At 41.1% G+C, this 17,237-nt stretch overlaps 1 protein-coding gene across 2 annotated transcripts in view; it reads right to left on the bottom strand.

Annotated features, from left to right (window-relative positions):
* Positions 1-769: 769 nt before the first annotated feature.
* The window catches only part of ILDR2 (immunoglobulin like domain containing receptor 2), a 64,998-nt gene continuing 48,530 nt past the window's right edge, over positions 770-17,237 (bottom strand). For both annotated transcript variants that reach the window (XM_060770580.2, XM_060770579.2), the window contains 5 exons: positions 13,037-13,207; positions 9,390-9,503; positions 6,095-6,305; positions 3,686-4,379; positions 770-1,884 (listed from right to left, as the gene is read on the bottom strand). In XM_060770580.2, coding sequence (XP_060626563.2) covers positions 1,849-1,884; positions 3,686-4,379; positions 6,095-6,305; positions 9,390-9,503; positions 13,037-13,207 — 1,226 coding nt within the window. In that variant the 3' untranslated portion in view covers positions 770-1,848. The remainder of the gene's footprint in view (positions 1,885-3,685; positions 4,380-6,094; positions 6,306-9,389; positions 9,504-13,036; positions 13,208-17,237) is intronic.

The raw sequence follows: 17,237 nt of genomic DNA, 5'->3' as shown, positions 1-17,237 counted from the left end.
AGATCGATGCTTTTGAGCTGTGGTGTTGGAGGAAAGTGCTGAGAGTGCCTTGGACTGTGAGAAGATCCAACCAGTCCATCCTCCAGGAAATAAAGCCCGACTGCTCACTGGAGGGAAAGATACTAGAGACAAAGTTGAAGTACTTTGGTCACATCATGAGGAGACAGGAAAGCCTAGAGAAGACAATTATGCTGGGGAAAGTGGAAGGTAAAAGGAAGAGGGGCCGACCAAGGGCAAGATGGATGGATGGCATCCTTGAAGTGACTGGACTGACCTTGAGGGAGCTGGGGGTGGTAACGGCCGACAGGGAGCTCTGGCGTGGGCTGGTCCATGAGGTCACGAAGAGTCGGAGACGACTGAACGAATGAACAACAACAATGATTCCTCCCATGTTTTCAGGGGACATAGTTTGACCAACCAACATTTTGAACTGGGAGCTCCTGGGATAAAAGTACTGTGTGGATGGGCCCTAATTCTTGATCATTCTGAATTTCATTACATTAGCCTGCAGCTCATTCAGGAGATAATTTAAATTTCACAATAGAAATCCCAATGAATTTAATTAGTTGGATTTACAATATGATCTCAAAGAAGAAAGACTTTGAAAATCTTGAAAACAATGTGATTTTTCAAATTGGCTAATCTTAACCACTTTGGATGGTGTTACTATGGAAGCTACAACCTTTGGAGCAAATTATTCACGTACTAATTCTTTACTAATTGAAAATAACACAGAAGTTTACTAAAGAACAAAAACTGATTTTCAGAGTTACTGTTTTATAAAAAATATTTATTGTTCCAATTTTATATTTTGGTTGCCTTTTTGAATGGCCTCAGCCCGTTACAAGAAAGGGGTAATACAGATCCTTTACCAGTCCTATTATAAGAAATATAAAAGCAATGGCTTGAGTTTGTGTCTTCCACACCCTGATTTTCTCCTTCCAGCTCTGTTGTTTTTCTACTGGCTGGCTTTAAAAAAATAATCATCATTGTACAGACAGTACTGTCAGCAGAACCGGAGCTTAAGGCTCTGCTTATAAAAGGACCAATCAGCAGTCCCAGGTGAAGCCTTTTATGGCTATGGTTCAGCTGTAAGGCAACACTAATACATCATAGCAGACAACAGTGAAATAACATAGCACATTCTCATTACAGCAAAATCTACTGAGTTTCACTTTCAAAACAAAATATTAATCTCACTGGCAACTCCCATTACTGAATACGTGGTATTTAAATGCAAGAATTTCAAACTTCATTCAATACCATCTTAGTCTTCTTAGTACAGTGCCCAGGTCTTAGTTTTGGGTGATTTCAAAAAGGACGAGCATTTCCTTTTGCAAGTTCTCTTGGAAGTGTCACTCATTTTAAAGCAGTATCCAAGTATGGCATGAAGTCCTTATTTCTCTCAGCATTAAAAGAGAAGGAGAAACTGGGAATAGGTCTGAATATGTAACCACCTTTCCTGTCAACTACAGAATGCAAAACAGCTTGGGTTGAAATAGATCACATAGGAGAGGGAATGCATATGATACAAGAAAACAGGTCCTCTAATACTGCAGGTATACACAAAATATAAAGAAACTATCTCTGCTGAGAAAAATCAGATGAGCTTGCCATAAGAAACCTTCTCGTGTTTAATATTCCGGCAGAGTGAGCTGTAGCTTTCTAGGAGATCAACTGGATGAGAGCAACTGTTTTGATTTGGCCGCTCCGTAATACTCCAAGTCCCTGATGAAGCAGGCACAATATCAATTTGGTGATTGCGCATGTTCCTTGAAGAATGTGTGGGTCATTGTGATGACTTCTTCTGTGATCCCAATCCATTAACACAACTCTTCTTTATTAGCATCACACCACAAGGGACATCCTTGTTGGGAACTCATTCTGAGGAAACAGGGGAAAAGAGGGGCAAAAATTGTTTTTAAAAAGTAACAATAATAATAGCATATATATCTTGTTTGCTGTAACATACTGTGTTTTTATGTCAGTAAAATAATACCTTATTTATATCCCGCCACCATCTCCCTGAAGGGACTCGGGGCAGCTTACAAAGCATTCCAGGGGGCACAAATAACATACAACTGGTAAAAACAGTCCAAAGTCATAACATAGAAAGAAAACACAATCTCAACATAGAAGAGACCAGAAGTAGACTTTGGAATTTAGTGCTTTTAGGCCAAATGGCCATTAAGTAACCTATTTTCTTGAAATGGGTTACTTAATGTCCTCTGTATGCTGACTAGCTAAGTGATAGAATGTATCTGGGCCAAATAGTACAACAAATGGCACCATCTAAACTTGGTAATGATGGGGCCCAACTCTAGAATATCAGAAACTGGGGGGGGGGGGGGGGCATCTTTTGCAACATAAAATATGTTTCAGAATGAAAGTAAAACACTTTCCATCAATCCAGCCAGACATTGGGGCCCCCTGGTGGCATAGCAGGTTAAACTGCTGAGCTGCTGAACTTGCTGACCGAAAGGTTGGTGGTTCGAATATGGGGAGCGGGATGAGCTCCCACTGTTAGGCCTAGCTTCTACCAACTTAGCAATCTGAAAACATGCAAATGTGAGCAGATCAATACGTACGGCTTCTGTGGGAAGGTAACGGCGCTACATGCAGTAATGCTGGCCACATGACCCTGGAGGCGTCTATGGACAATGTCGGCTCTTCAGCTTAGAAATAGAGATGGGCACCTCCCAGTGTCAGACATGACTAGACTTAATGTCAAGGGGAAGCATTTACCTTTTAAGCCAGACATCAACCCAGAATGCAATGCCTCTATTCCATTAAAGGGATTTATAAAAGTTTTTTTTCCTTGCTTTTAGTTCCTCTTATAATATTGCTTTCACTGCTCAAAATGAAAGAGGGGGGGAAATAAGAAAAACGGCCGATTGTCTAATGTTAATGCTACAGAGAGGGGGAGATACATCCTAGCTCTCTGATACTTTTCCAAGGTGAAAGAGAATTACCTTTCTTCTCTGGTCACTAGGATCATATACCAGCAAGTCCTGTCTCCTAAAATTTATTTACAATTTACTAAATACAAATTACTTTTCTTCACTCTTGAAGCTAGTCTAATATATTTGTTCTGGAGGCTAGCATGTAGTTGTGCTATTTTCATAATTTCAAACCCTGTGAACTAAAATCTAGTTCCTGCACTTTTCTACTGTTCCCTGCTCAGAGTTATAATGTTTTCAATCTCTATTTTGCCATTTTTGTCATCTGATATTTGCACTTTATCCCTTAGCCCTGTCCTCACAATTCATTGCCCGAGATCAAAAACTGTTACTATTTAGGGCCACTGGTTGTTGCTCAATGGTTGTTTTTATATTGTGTTATGTATCTGGTTGTTTTATATTGTTTTATGATGTTCTTATTGAATTTTAATGTGCTATTTTAATGATGTTGTTGAACTTGTCCCCATGTAAGCCGCACCAAGTCCCTTTGGAGAAGTGGAGGCGGGGTACAAAAATAAAGTTATTATTATTATTATTAGTAGTAGTAGTAGTAGTAGTAGCAGTAGTAGTATTAATTTTTTTTCTTGTTAGACATAGTGTGGTTTGAATAACCAGAATACAAAATGGTTGTGAAGAAGTAACCAATTAGAACCTAGAACCCAGGCACTTTGCCTAGTGATCCCTGCCGAGCCTATTTGGGTGAGAAATCCAAAATAAGGTCTCACTGGTTTTTTAGGTTCTTTTTTCCTCTTCTTATCTGCGGCATTGAGGTTAGATTGTTCTCGGTTTCTGTATGAAGGACCGCGGTTCAGCTCGCTCTCAGTGTAAGGAGGCAAAGTATCTTCTCCTTCCTCTTGCTGCGGAGGTCGCTGCTGCTGCTGCTGCTGTTGCTGTTGCTGTCCTGGTTTGTAAGTGGATGGTGGCGACCAAGCATAATATGTTCCTCCTCTGTGGCTGGATTGTGAGCTCAGCTTTGAAAGTGTCTCGCTGTGCTCACCACCTTCGTCATAGCTTCGTGATTTCCTCTCAAGGGCACTGGAAAGGTACGAGTGATCATACTTTTGACTCCCTCCTGGTGTCCGACACACTAGTCTGGGCAAGGGTTTCTCTTCCTGGGTACATCTCCTGGGTGGGGTGTATGCCCAGCCATGATCAGTATCCGCCAGTGGTTCACGGTTTCCTCCTCCTCCTCTGCGTTTGTTGTAATATTCCTCTAAGTTGTCCGGATGTTGTAGTGACCCACCATGGCCCCCTCGTGTTCCTGACCTTTCAAAGCGCCTGGTTTCCTGGCTGCCCTCAGTCCGACGGACATGCTGACTATAAGACTCTGCAAAGGCTGCAAGTTCATCCATGGAGACAGCTGGTGCCCCCAGTGAGAAATTCTTCCTCAAAAGCCTTTCAGACTTCGATCTCTGCTGACTGTAGAAGACAGGAAAATAAATTAGGATTACAAATGTATATAACGGCTGTTTCCATAATTATTGAAAGACCCTGGATCAGTGGTTCTCAGCCTGTGGGTCCCCAGGTGTTTTGGCCTACAACTCCCAGAAATCCCAGCCAGTTTACCAGCTGTTAGGATTTCTGGGAGTTGAAGGCCAAAACATCTGGGCAGTTTGAATCCGGAGAGCAGGGTGAGCTCCCACTGTTAGGTCCAGCTTCTGCCATCCTAGCAGTTCAAAAACATGCAAATGTGAGTAGATTAATAGGTACCACTTCTGTAGGAAGGTAACTGCGCTCCATGCAGTCATGCCAGCTGCATGACCTTGGAAGTGTCTATGGACAACACCGGCTCTTTGGCTTAGAAATGGAGATGAGCACCATCCCCCAGAGGTGGACACAACTAGACTTAATGTCAGGGGAAATCTTTACCTTTATACCATATAGCATTTCTGGAATCTGGAATATGCTATCAATAAACTTTGGATAATTACAGAATAATGCTATTTTTATCTAACTACTGAGGAAGACTAATTGAAATAGCTCCATGTTTCCAGTAGTCATATACTACAGCTCTTCATCCCACCATGTTCAACACTTCATCGCATGGTGCCAATGATACGTGGTTTATGGACCGTAGGCCTTCATAGGAACTATAATGTTTTTGTTACTCTTTTGTTTATTATTTATTATCATAATCAGTTTTCTTATTAATTATTTGGATTTTTCCCCTCCACTCCTGCTGTTTCCTAATTGAGTATTTGTTTATTTTCTTCTCTTAGCAATGAAGCTTATATCAGCAAGATATGTCTGTTCTGTATGTAAATGGATATAAACACCACCTTATTACTATATTATGAGTACGGTGGGCTGACTAAGGGCCCTTCCACATAGCCCTATATCCCAGAATATCAAGGCAGAAAATCCCACATTATCTGAGTGTGGACTCAGATAAACCAGTTCAAAGCAGATATTGTGGGATTTTCTGCCTTGATATTTTGGAATATAGGGCTGTGTGGAAGGACCCTGAGATCCAAAATAAAGACTTTGTGTATATATTTCAAGTTTCAATATTAATGTCAAAAATACATAGTATGATTTTACATAGGATTTGTGCTACATTAGAACAGTAAAGACAAATATCACTTAAGTAAAATAAACATTAAATATTAAATAACCAGAAAAATAAAATAAGGTGTAAACACTAAACTAATCTGGGAATCTGCTATTGCAACACATCCAATGAAGTCGTTTAAAACCAGTATAAAAAAAGGGTTAGGACTAAGTACGTTCCAGTCTACTTGGAATACACGAAGCTCATTCCAGAAGCGTGTTTAAGAACTGGTCCAAGAGTCCAGAAGAACCTTGACTCCCAATGTGACCATTATCCCACGTTCTTTGCTAGTTAGCTTGTACCCATCAAATTCCCAAGAAATCTATTGTTCTGGTAAAAAAGTGTCACTCTTTGATACAAACTGTTATACCCATTTAATCAAAGAAAATTTAGGAAAATAACACTTATTTAATTTCTATTTATTCAAAGGGTACAGTCAGAACTAATAACTGGGTTAAATGAACATCTTCCCAGCCACTTAATCTCTTCCTTGCCATTTAGCTAGATGAAACCTAAAGAAGCAAAAGTGGTGAAAAGATGTTATGAGTTCAGGCTTTCCGCATCTCCCAAGTTTTGCACTCACCTGAACTTGAAGCTGCCTCTCTCCTCCCTGTAATCGGAGCATGTCTGCGGCCTGGATGCCCCACCTCCACTGACAACTCCTGCCCAATACTCAGCATCACCATCCATATCTCCTGAAGGTGGAAGTTGCTTCCTGCGCACTTGGCGATAAGGTTGGCGGAAGCTGCCATCCTCATCATGGAGGGAGCTAAGCTCTGAGATAGTGTTATTGTCTGGGGAAAAATGAGGCATTGGAATGAGGGAAACTTTGGACATTACAGAAGACTTCGGGAAAATAAATCAGTAATACTGTAGTTGGAAAGTTTTCTTATATCACCAGATAAGTTTACATTAACCCAAGAAAGACTGCAGAACAGTTTTTCCCTCTGTTTCTTTAAACAGGAATGAGTTTCATCCAAAGTGTAAGATGATTTATTAAAAGCAATCTTGATAGTGTTATCCTCAGTGCCACTTTCAGTGGAGACACACAGACTAGCAGTTGTAACCAAATTGAGACCATGGAGAAGTCTGGCATCAAGGAATACACAGAAATCTGGATTTAAAGTGAGGTGAGTTCAAACTCACCTCACTTTAAATCCAGATTTCTGTGTATTCCTTGATGCCAGACTTCTCCATGGTCTCATGGAGAACAATCTGTGATGTGATTTGCTGGTTTGCTCTTCAAATGGTGTGAGGATGGTGGGAAGGATTCCAATGTGGATGACCAAGCTCTAAGCTAGATAAGAACAGTATCCGTTTGAATTCTCATCTAACACAATGGGAATACAAAAGCAACATAAAACTAGAATTGCCATCTAAGCATGCCCATATTCATTCTATACTTCTCTAAATAATTAAATGTGGGATTACACATGGACTATCAGCCCCTTGGTAACACGGCGGGTTAAACTGCTGAGCCGATGAATTTGCTGACCAAGAGGTCAGCAGTTTGAATCTGGGGAGTGAGGAGAGCTCCCGCTGTTAGCCCAGCTTCTGCCCACCTAGCAGTTCGAAAACAGGCAAACGTGAGTAGATCAATAGGTACAACTTCTGGGTGAAGGTAATGGTGTTCCATGCAGTCATGCTGGTCACATGATCTTGGAGGTGTCTATGGACAATGCCAGCTCTTCAGCTTAGAAATAGATATGAGCACCACCCCCCAGGAGTCGAGCACGATTAGATTTAATGTCAAGGGGAAACCTTTGCCTTTACTTTTATCAGAGTTCTTATCCTCACACTTTCTGGAGCAGGAGATATGACAACCTCTATATAATTAACCAAGCAGACCTTTCCAAAATGACTTGATCTTTACCTTCCATCACCCTATTGCCTACCTCACAGTATGAAGTGACATCTGGATCCTAGGCATTCCAATCTGGAGGGAACCTTATTATAGTATTTCTTGTGGGTGGAAATGGCAGCATGTTCAGCAATGACTGTTTTAGAACACCATGTAATTTGTTAGGTTTTGTTTTTCAGAGCTGTGATTAAAGTCATTCCTTGAGTCTGTCGATCAATCAAGTGAAGTTGCTTATCTGTCTCTGACTGCCAGGATCTACTGGCAATTCTGGTTATAGGCTGAATCTATTCAATGTGTACGTTAAAAACAAAAAGCAGCAATTATTGTTTTTAAAAATCTGTATTAACCATAGCTGAATGTACTAGACTAATCAGTGACTAAGACTATTCGAGTCTGCCAAACCTATACTACTACTTCTTCTTTCTTTTTTTTTTATTACTAAAATGATGTATATGCACAGGCACACAAATGGTAGACCTTCTTTGAAAATGCACTTAGATATATTTTTCTCCCATACTGACCTCAGAAAAATCAAATTCTATATGTTCACTCATTTTTTTCGAGCTCAGCATCTCAAGCTCACTTGGTATCTCAAGCTCTGAGTATTACCTGGGAAGGAATCCCACTGGAGCATTGCAGCACACTGAAATACCTGGGAGTTACTCTGGACCATGCTCTAACTTACAAAAAGCACCGCTTGACTATCAAGCAAAAAATAGGTGCTAGAAATAATATTGTACAAAAGCTGACTGGCACAACCTGGGGATCGAAACCAGATATAGTGAAGACATCTGCCCTTGTGCTGAGTATGCATGCCCAGTATGGAATACATCTCACCACATTAAAACAGTGGATATGGCTCTTAATGAGACATGCCACATTATCACTGGATGTCTACACCCAACACTGCTAGAGAAACTATACTGTTTAGCCAATCTTGCACCACCTGACATTCACCAGGAAGTAGCAGCCTGCAATGAAAGGACCAAGGCATTGACATCTCTGGCACATCCTCTCTTTGGATATCAGCCAGCAAGCCAATGCCTTAAATCAAGAAACAGTTTCTTAATTTACAGAGATGCTCACAGGAACACCACAGCAAGTGAGAGTCCAAAGGTGGCAGGCCAAAACCTGTAACCTCAATCAGTGGCTGATACCAGATGAGAGACTCCCTCCTGGGCACACAGAAGACTGGGTGACCTGGAAGACACTGAACAGCCTGTGCTCTGGCACTATGAGATGCAGAGCTAATCTTAATAAATGGGGCTACATAGTGGAGTCCATGGCATGCGAGTGTGGAGCAAACCACAGACCACCTACCACAATGCAACCTGAGCCCTGCCACATGCAAAATAGAGGACCTTCTTACAGCAACACCAGAGACACTCCAAGTGGCCAACTTCTGGTCAAAGGACATTTAGCATGATGCCAAATTTTTAACTTTGTATTTTTAAATACATTATAACTGCACCCGATTCGTTTCTGACGTGATACATAAATAAAACTCACTTTCTCCTAGCACTGAATGGATGAACACTGATAAGACTATTTCACTGCTTTTCCAAGCTTGTCTTCAATGTTTGCTGTATCTAAATACCAGTGCTTCAAGTCTGCAAGAAAAATTCACAACTATACATATCCCTATCATGGAAAGGTGAAGCGAAGTGTTGAATTTGAATGTGAAAATTGATATTTCTGATTAACATTTTCTTTTGAACTCAGCATTGTAAATATTTGTCATGTCCTTGAATGTGAATATCTGAGCATGATTTGGACTGTGATTTGTACTTTTTTATTTTTTTGGCAAGACTAGGCAAACCACTTCTGAAAATACAGGGATATATTTTGGCAACTGTATATTTAGCCAGCAGTTTATCTTAAAGCAAGTACCCTTATTTAAAAGACAAGTGAAGGGTGAGCAGGGGGTTGCACTAACATTCAATTGTGGTTTTAAATGAAGCTATGTTGAATTTTACTAGAAACAGTTGAACAAACAGTTGAACAAACTCTTTCTCACATCTCTCTCGCATCCTCCTGGCGGGGTCAAACTGAGCCAGTTCTTTCTCAACATAGTACAGCACTTTCATTGAATCCCTGTCTTTGTCCGTCTGGATTCGGTAGCCTTTCCGCACTGTTAAAAAAAAAGAAAGAAATGAATAAGTGGCCAATGTGTTTCTCCCAAGAAATACGCTTTTAAAGACCTCGTTGCCTTCTGCTTGATTACATGTCTTTGAAACATGTTTAGAAATATGTTTCAGCAGTCAAATAATGATGGTTGATAGCTGGACGCAGTATATTATTTGAGAACACAGAAATGGAACAATGGGACGCGGAACAATGGCTTCAAACTACAAGAGAGGAGATTCCATCTGAACATTAGGAAGAACTTCCTGACTGTGAGAGCCGTTCAGCAGTGGAACTCTCTGCCCCGGAGTGTGGTGGAGGCTCCTTCTTTGGAAGCTTTTAAGCAGAGGCTGGATGGCCATTTGTCAGGGGTGATTTGAATGCAATATTCCTGCTTCTTGGCAGGGGGTTGGACTGGATGGCCCATGAGGTCTCTTCCAACTCTTTGATTCTATGATTCTATGATTCTATGAAATGCTGGACCACTCTTAACAACCACTATGTCAGACTACACAGAGAAGCCATTACAACCCACAAGCTTGTGGACAATTTCAACAGAAAGAATGTAACAATGAAAATGGACAAAATCTGGCTACCAGTATTTTAAAAAAACTCTAAAATCAGGATAATAAATAAATAACAACACAAAAAACAGGAATTCCATATAGGAAACAATCAGGGCCAGCTAACAGCACCCAATAAAGAATTCCTCCAGGCAAGAAGCAGCCAGGCTTTGAAGCTGCAAGGCTATTCAATGCTAATCAAAGTGGTCAATTACAACATTCACACTTGTCTCAAACAGACAAGAGTTCTTTCTCCCACCCTGGACATTCCCCAGCTATATAAACCCCATTTGCCTAGTTTCCAACAGACCTCACAACTTCTGAAGATACCTGCCATAGATGTGGGCAAAATATCAGAAGAGAATGTTTTGGAACATGGCCATACGGCCCAGAAAACTCTCAGCAACCCAGTTAAGTCTTCTATTTGTTTGGTTACAAGCAACAAGACTTGATCCTTTAAAATATTTTTGTTAGAGGATACAACTGAAAACAACTGCACTCTTTTAAATCCTATTGACATTAGAGGAAGAGTCAGCAAATTTATGTTTTGACTTGAAACAAATGATCCTCTTAATATGTAGCTTTAAAGTATGGAATGTATTTTGGTAACACAAATGTACATCAGATTCCCATATATTATGTTTCCAAGTCTCACTTGTTGCCAATAATACAAAAGGCCCAGTATGCATTATAGGCTAAGCCTGGTTTTCTATTATTTTGACAAGCTCAGTAATTATTGCAAGAATATTTTTGAAAATTCACACACTGTACTATTATTTTCTGTTTTAGTTTTCCAGCCCGGATAGATGCTTTAAATATGTACAACAAGTCTTGCTATGAAATATAAAAGAGTAAATATTATGTTTACAAATCAAAATAGCGATGAAATTGAAGCTGTAAGAATAAATTAATGCAGAATCTGTGGTGTTCTCATTGCCTTTCATGATTGGTGATGCTGGATGAATCTGATGTGAAAGGTCCAAAAGCCACAGAATATATTTAGAGCTACAAGGTTTTGATGCATTGTTTTGATTGAGTTTCTTAACTTTTTTTCCAATGTTTTGATGGAGTTTCAATGCTGCTGTTTTATACTCTTATATTTTATTTAATTCTCTTTTTATCTGGATTGTTATAGTTTATTATGTTTTTATTTTATTGTGTTTTTGGACTGTTTTGCTTTTATGTCTTGTGGACATTCTGTCCCATATGTAAGCTGCCCAAAGTCCCTTTGGGAAGATGGTGGTGGGGTATAAGAATAAAGTTGTTATTTGTTATAAGGTGCCATTTCTAGTTTATCATATTTTCTCATAAGGATAGCTCTTCTCTTTTCTGTACTGACACATAGATCCTGGAGTATCTGGTCCTCCTAATGCAGTACACTTAGTTTTAAGTATATATTCCAGTTAATCATAACCCTTAGGTTGCCACCACACAAAAATACAGTACCAGTTTGAAAAAGAACTCATTCACTGCTAAAACATACAATGAAGACATCTGCCCTTGCCCTTTGCTACTCTGCTGCTAAATACGCATGCCCAGTGTGGAAGACATCTCACCACACTAAAACAGTGGGTGTGGCTCTTAATGAGACATGCCGCATTATCATGGGGTGTCTGCATCCTACACCACTGGAGAAATTACACTGTTTAGCCAGTATTGCGTCAACTGACATCTGCCGGGAAGTAGCAACCAATAGTGAAAGGATTAAGGCAGTGACATCTCTGGCCCATCCTCTGTTCGGATATCAGCCAGCATGCCAATGGCTTAAATCAAGGAATAGTTTTCTAAGATCTACAGAGACACCTGCAGGAACTCCTCAGCAAACGAGAGTCCAAAAGTGGCAGGCTAAAACCCGGGACCTCAATCCATGGCTGATACCAAATGAGAGAGACCCTCCTGGGCACACAGAAGACTGGGTGACTTGGAAGGTGCAGAACAGACTGTGCTCTGGCACCATGAGATGCAGAGCCAACCTTAAGAAATGGGGCCACAAAATGGAATCAATCACATGCAAGTGTGGAGAAGAGCAAACCACAGACCACCTATTAAAATGCAGCTCGAGCCCTGCCATATGCACAATGGAAGACCTTCTCACAGCCACACCAGAGGCACTCCAATTGGCCAGCTACTGGTCAAAAAACATATAACGCCAAGTCTTTAAACCTTGTGCTTTTTAAAATACATTACAGCTGTACCTTTGGTTCACTCCTGATACAATAAATAAATACTGCTAAAACATAACAGTGTAAAGAGAAGTGCCATGGATCAGACACAATGGGTGGCACAGGTGGGAAGCCTCTTGTTTTACTTTGCACAAATGTACCAACATGCACCCTTTTTAGATCAATCCAACAACATGTAGGAAAAAATGTTATTACTAATACTGCCGTGGAGTTACATCTGTGATGGAGAGGAAGTGTCCAAATGATAACTCCAGATGCTTTTGGAGCAATTTCCTTTTTCCTGTTATTTTACTCATATGAGCGGACCATTCATGTGAGCTGTATCTGTTATTTGCAATGTATGAACTAGACCCAATCCAAACAGAAAATAGTTTAGCTGACAGATTTGTGTAATCAGAACACCCAGCATCTGCAGGGACACATTGTGCCAGTTTGTACGAAAAAAAGACTGTAGCACAAAAATAAGCCTTTGTGGCTCTTTTGGCAAGTATCATCTTCTTCACTCTTATCTCAGTTCTGCATTGCAATAGGAGAACAATAGCCTAGCCATCCAGAATGCCACAACCTAAATAAGGAATCCTACTGAACAACATACACAGAAAGGCCAACATTACAAACAAGTGCTGAAGTCTGCACTTTTATTCTCATTGAACAAGCACCCTTTTTACTGTTACAGTGTGAACTCTCATAATAGCATGTAACAACACCACTTGCTTTCAATTCATTGCTGGGCTCTGCAGCCTCCATATGTTCTCACAAGCATGTAACAAAGATGTAGAAAAATTCTAGATTACCACTTTGTCCTCCTGCAGTGGATTCACTTGGCGCCAACGGAGGAAGATGTGACTTTTCCATCAGAACGGCATGAGATGGGACACTACCCACATTCGGAATATAGTAAGGTCCAGGGATTGAGGTGACTGCAGGGGGGTATCCAGCCTTTGCAGCCTTTCCCGCTTCATACACTGAAAAATAAAAGAGCAGTACATATGAAAAAGATCTTGGAGTCCTCGTGGACAACAAGTTAAACATGAGCCAACAATATGAAGTGGCGGCAAAACAAGCCAACGAGATTTTGGCCTGCATCAACAGGAGTATTGTGTCTAGATCCAGGGAAGTCATGCTACCCCTCTATTCTGCCTTGGTTAGAGCACACCTGGAATACTGTGTCCAATTTTGGGCACCACAATTGAAGAGAAATACTGACAAGCTGGAATGGGAAGAGAGATACTGACAAGCTGACAAGCGACTAAAATGATCAAGGGTCTGGATAAAAAGCTGTGCTGGTACGTCTGTACCAGGAGCTCCAACTTTATTTTCTTTCTGTTATCTGTTTGCAGTTATATGACAGGTCTGCTGTCCATCATAATTAAGCTTTGGTTCCACCCCTTGTTCAGGGCTCTGGGAGGGAAAGGAGCCATTTTTTTGTCAGTCTCACACAAGGAAGCTAAACTATAGGACGTAGACCAGCTCGTCCCGTAGAAAAGCTTCTTTTCTCAAGATCATCCGGAGAAACAGAAACTCCAGGGAAAAGGCCCCAAGGCTCTGGCTGAGAGCTCACAGCCTCTCAGCCTCACAGCAATCAGAGGGAAAACAGCCCTGAAGTTCTCAAAGAATTCTCGGAGGGAGAACAACATTACAGATCCACGGAACTCCAGCTGAAATGTCTACAAGCCTCGGCTGGTAGGTCTACTCAATACCCAGACACATTTGGAATCGGTAGTAGCACCCACACCGATGAGGCATAGATAGTAAACAGCCTGGGAGTGGTTAAAAAGGGTTTTTCTTACAGAGAAAGAACAGTTAATTAAAGTCAGGTACCAGTCCATTGAGGACTAGACTAAGAAAGCCTTGAAGTGTTGTTTGCACCACTGAAGATTTGTTTTTTTGTTCCATAATAAAGACTTTGTTGTACCATTGAAGACTCTAAAGACCATCACTTCAGAAAAATCCCTGAGAACCTCTCTTTGAGGCCCCCTGACTTCCCGCTGGGTTTAAAGTATATGTCCTATAAAAAAGACAGCTATTACAGGCCCAGCGCGCAACAGAACACAAGCCCTATCAGAAGCAGCTTAAAGAGCTAGGCATGTTTAGTCTGAAGAAGAGAAGGCTGAGAGGAGACGATAGTTATGTATAAATATGTGAGAGGAAATCATAGGGAGGAAGGAGCAAGCTTGTTTTCTGCAGTCCTGAACACTAGGAGGCAGAACAATGGCTTCAAACGACAAGAGAGGAGATTCCACCTGAACATGAGGAAGAACTTCCTGACTGTGAGAGCTGTTCAGCAGTGGAACCCTCTGCCCCAGAGTGTGGTGGAGGCTCCTTCTTTGGAGGCTTTTAAACAGAGGCTGGATGACCATCTGTCAGGGATGCTTTAAATGCGATTTTCCTGCTTCTTAGAAGGGGGTTGGACTGAATGGCCCACAAGGTCTCTTCCAATTCTATGATTCTATGTAATAATCAAGAAGGCCCTCATGACACAATCCCTTTTGTCACAATATTTGCGCAGTCTTACGTTTTGAGATGGAAGCTTAACAATTTATTTATTTATTGACTCTATTTATATGCCATTTTTCTCTACCCCGAAGGGGATGCAAGGCAGCTTACATGGAGGCAATGCCTTAAAACACATACAATTAAAAAAAATAGATTAGATTAAAATTAAAACACATGGAAAATTTAAAAACATTCCATTCCATATTAAAATCATGCCATCCAAAGTCGTGGTCGAAAACATTCCATAGTCATTCCATATATTCCAAATCTGTTAATTGCACTGCACTATTCTCCAAAGGCTTGGTCCCACAGCCAAGTTAAATGATAAAACTAAGATAATATGGGAGGTGATGTATTTTTCCAAGAGTCTTTCCTTTCTATGACTTTAATTCATATCAGATTGAATTCACATGAAAACAGAAATCACAACAGGAGGTGTCGGAATTGTTTCAATATCTGAAAAGTGCCTTAGCTGATATACTGCTCCAGTACTAAAATCAAGCTGGGGCCATAACATGGCTATCAAGTAGGTCTGTTTGTGCAAAATACCCTGAGGATTAATTAATTTTTTCCAGTGCAGGAATTAAGCCTGGGAGAGCTGAATGAACAAACAGAAACTTTAAGTGGTATTTCAGGAAAACCTCCAGGAGCCTAATTAGCAAGGCAAAACAAACAAGCAAACAAACAAACAAAAACTCTACTGGCCACATAAACAGACACCGGCAAAGTAATTCATCGCATGTGTTTGAGCACATGAAGGTTTCAGCACTTCATCACATTCATTAAATCCTACTGAGTCACCCACTTAAGAAATGGCAACCTAATGTGTTCATCACATGATGTAGGCATCAAGTGTAGGGTAGAGATATCTTGGTGTTTAAAAAGGGTTGCAGAGGGTTATCTTTTCAGATGCTTTCTAAGATAGTTTGCAAACTATCTGGATAGAATGGGCAAAATGAATAATAACTGGATAATAATAATTTAAGCCAAACTGCACATAGCCCTTGAGCCTAGCTTGATGGAAAGACCAACCTTTGCCGACCCACCTCGTTATAGATGTTCTGTAATGATACAATTTAATTCTATATTTATGGGCCCTCATCTGCTTCCCTCCCTCCTTCCCAAAGGGCCAATATTGGAAATTAGAACCTCTCTTAGGGAACAAATATACAATATTAAAGTGGCAACATTTCATCTTTTTGGGGGGGGGGGGTTCCGTATCAGAAGCGACTTGAGAAACTGCAAGTTGCTTCTGGTGTGAGAGAATTGGCCATCTGCAAGGATGTTCCCCAGGGGATGCCTGGAGGTTTTGATGTTTTACCATCCTTGTGAGAGGGTCCTCTCATGTCCCCACATGAGGAGCTGGAGCTGACGGAAGGAGCTCATCCGCACTCTCCCCAGATTCGAACCTTCAACTTTTCTGTCTTCAGTCCTGCCAGCACAAGGGTTTAACCTATTGCACCAATGGGGGCTCCTGACATGCAGGTGACAAGGGACTAATTAATGAGGTCCTGTTTTTTAGTCTATTTCTAATCAATAACATGGCAGTCCTACTGAGAAGGAGCGGTAACTATTTATCTTCAGCTATGAGCAATTACTTCAGGCTTCATCAATGGTCTAATCTTTAGTTTTTGTGAGGAAATAAAACTGATAGAGTGACTCAGTCCAGCCGCACTGAGCATTCCCTCACTCACTCAGGCAAGAGGGGAAAATGGATGGAGGAGTGGAAGAAGGGGGGCAGATGGTGCAGGACTCTAGGGAACAGGGGAGGAGGAAAGAGGTGCTGTTTAGGAGCAGCAGCCCCTTTCCACTGTCCGTTTAGCATTGGTTTCAAAGGATCTGGATTTAATAGAGATTTATACAGTTCTGGTCAAGCCCAGAACTTTTAAGGGCACTGCTATAGGTACAGCTGTCCCAGCTCCTTATCACTGCCTTTGCTGTCCTTCTCCTAGCCTCACCTACCCTGGCTCTCTCGCCTCCCTCTTTCTGCCTGGGAGACCCACACACCTGGCTTCCTTCCACAGCCCCATCCCATCCCATAACCATCTCCTATTTGAGTGAGTGATGGAATTTCAAAGTGTTGAGTGCTAAAGTAAATGAGGAGGTATTTGGTTCTCAGAGACATAGAATGGCAAAATTGTCATAAGGTTACATGGGGAAAACAGAAGGAAGTCCAGCAAAGCCCAGTACACAGACCATCCAATGGGTCCCATCACGGAGATAGGGCAGAATACAAATAAAGTATTATTATTATTATTATTATTACTACTACTACTACTAGCTGTACCCGCCACGCTTTGCTGTGGCCAACCTTCCCTCTTTCTCTCCTTTGTTCCCTCCTTCTTTCCCTCCCTCTTTCCTTCCTTCCCGTCTTTCCTTTCCTTCTTCCTTCCTTCTCTATCTCTTTCCTTCCTTCCCCCCTTTTCTTTCCCTTCTGCTGTCTCTTTTCTTCCTTCTCTCTTTCCTTCTTTCCTTCCCTCCCTCTTTCTCTACATTCCC

This window comes from Anolis sagrei, chromosome 3 (assembly GCF_037176765.1).
Source record: "Anolis sagrei isolate rAnoSag1 chromosome 3, rAnoSag1.mat, whole genome shotgun sequence".
NCBI classification, from domain to species: Eukaryota; Metazoa; Chordata; class Lepidosauria; order Squamata; family Dactyloidae; genus Anolis; species Anolis sagrei.
Note: the sequence above shows the minus strand (reverse complement) of the source record. Positions and strands in the feature narration are given on the sequence as shown.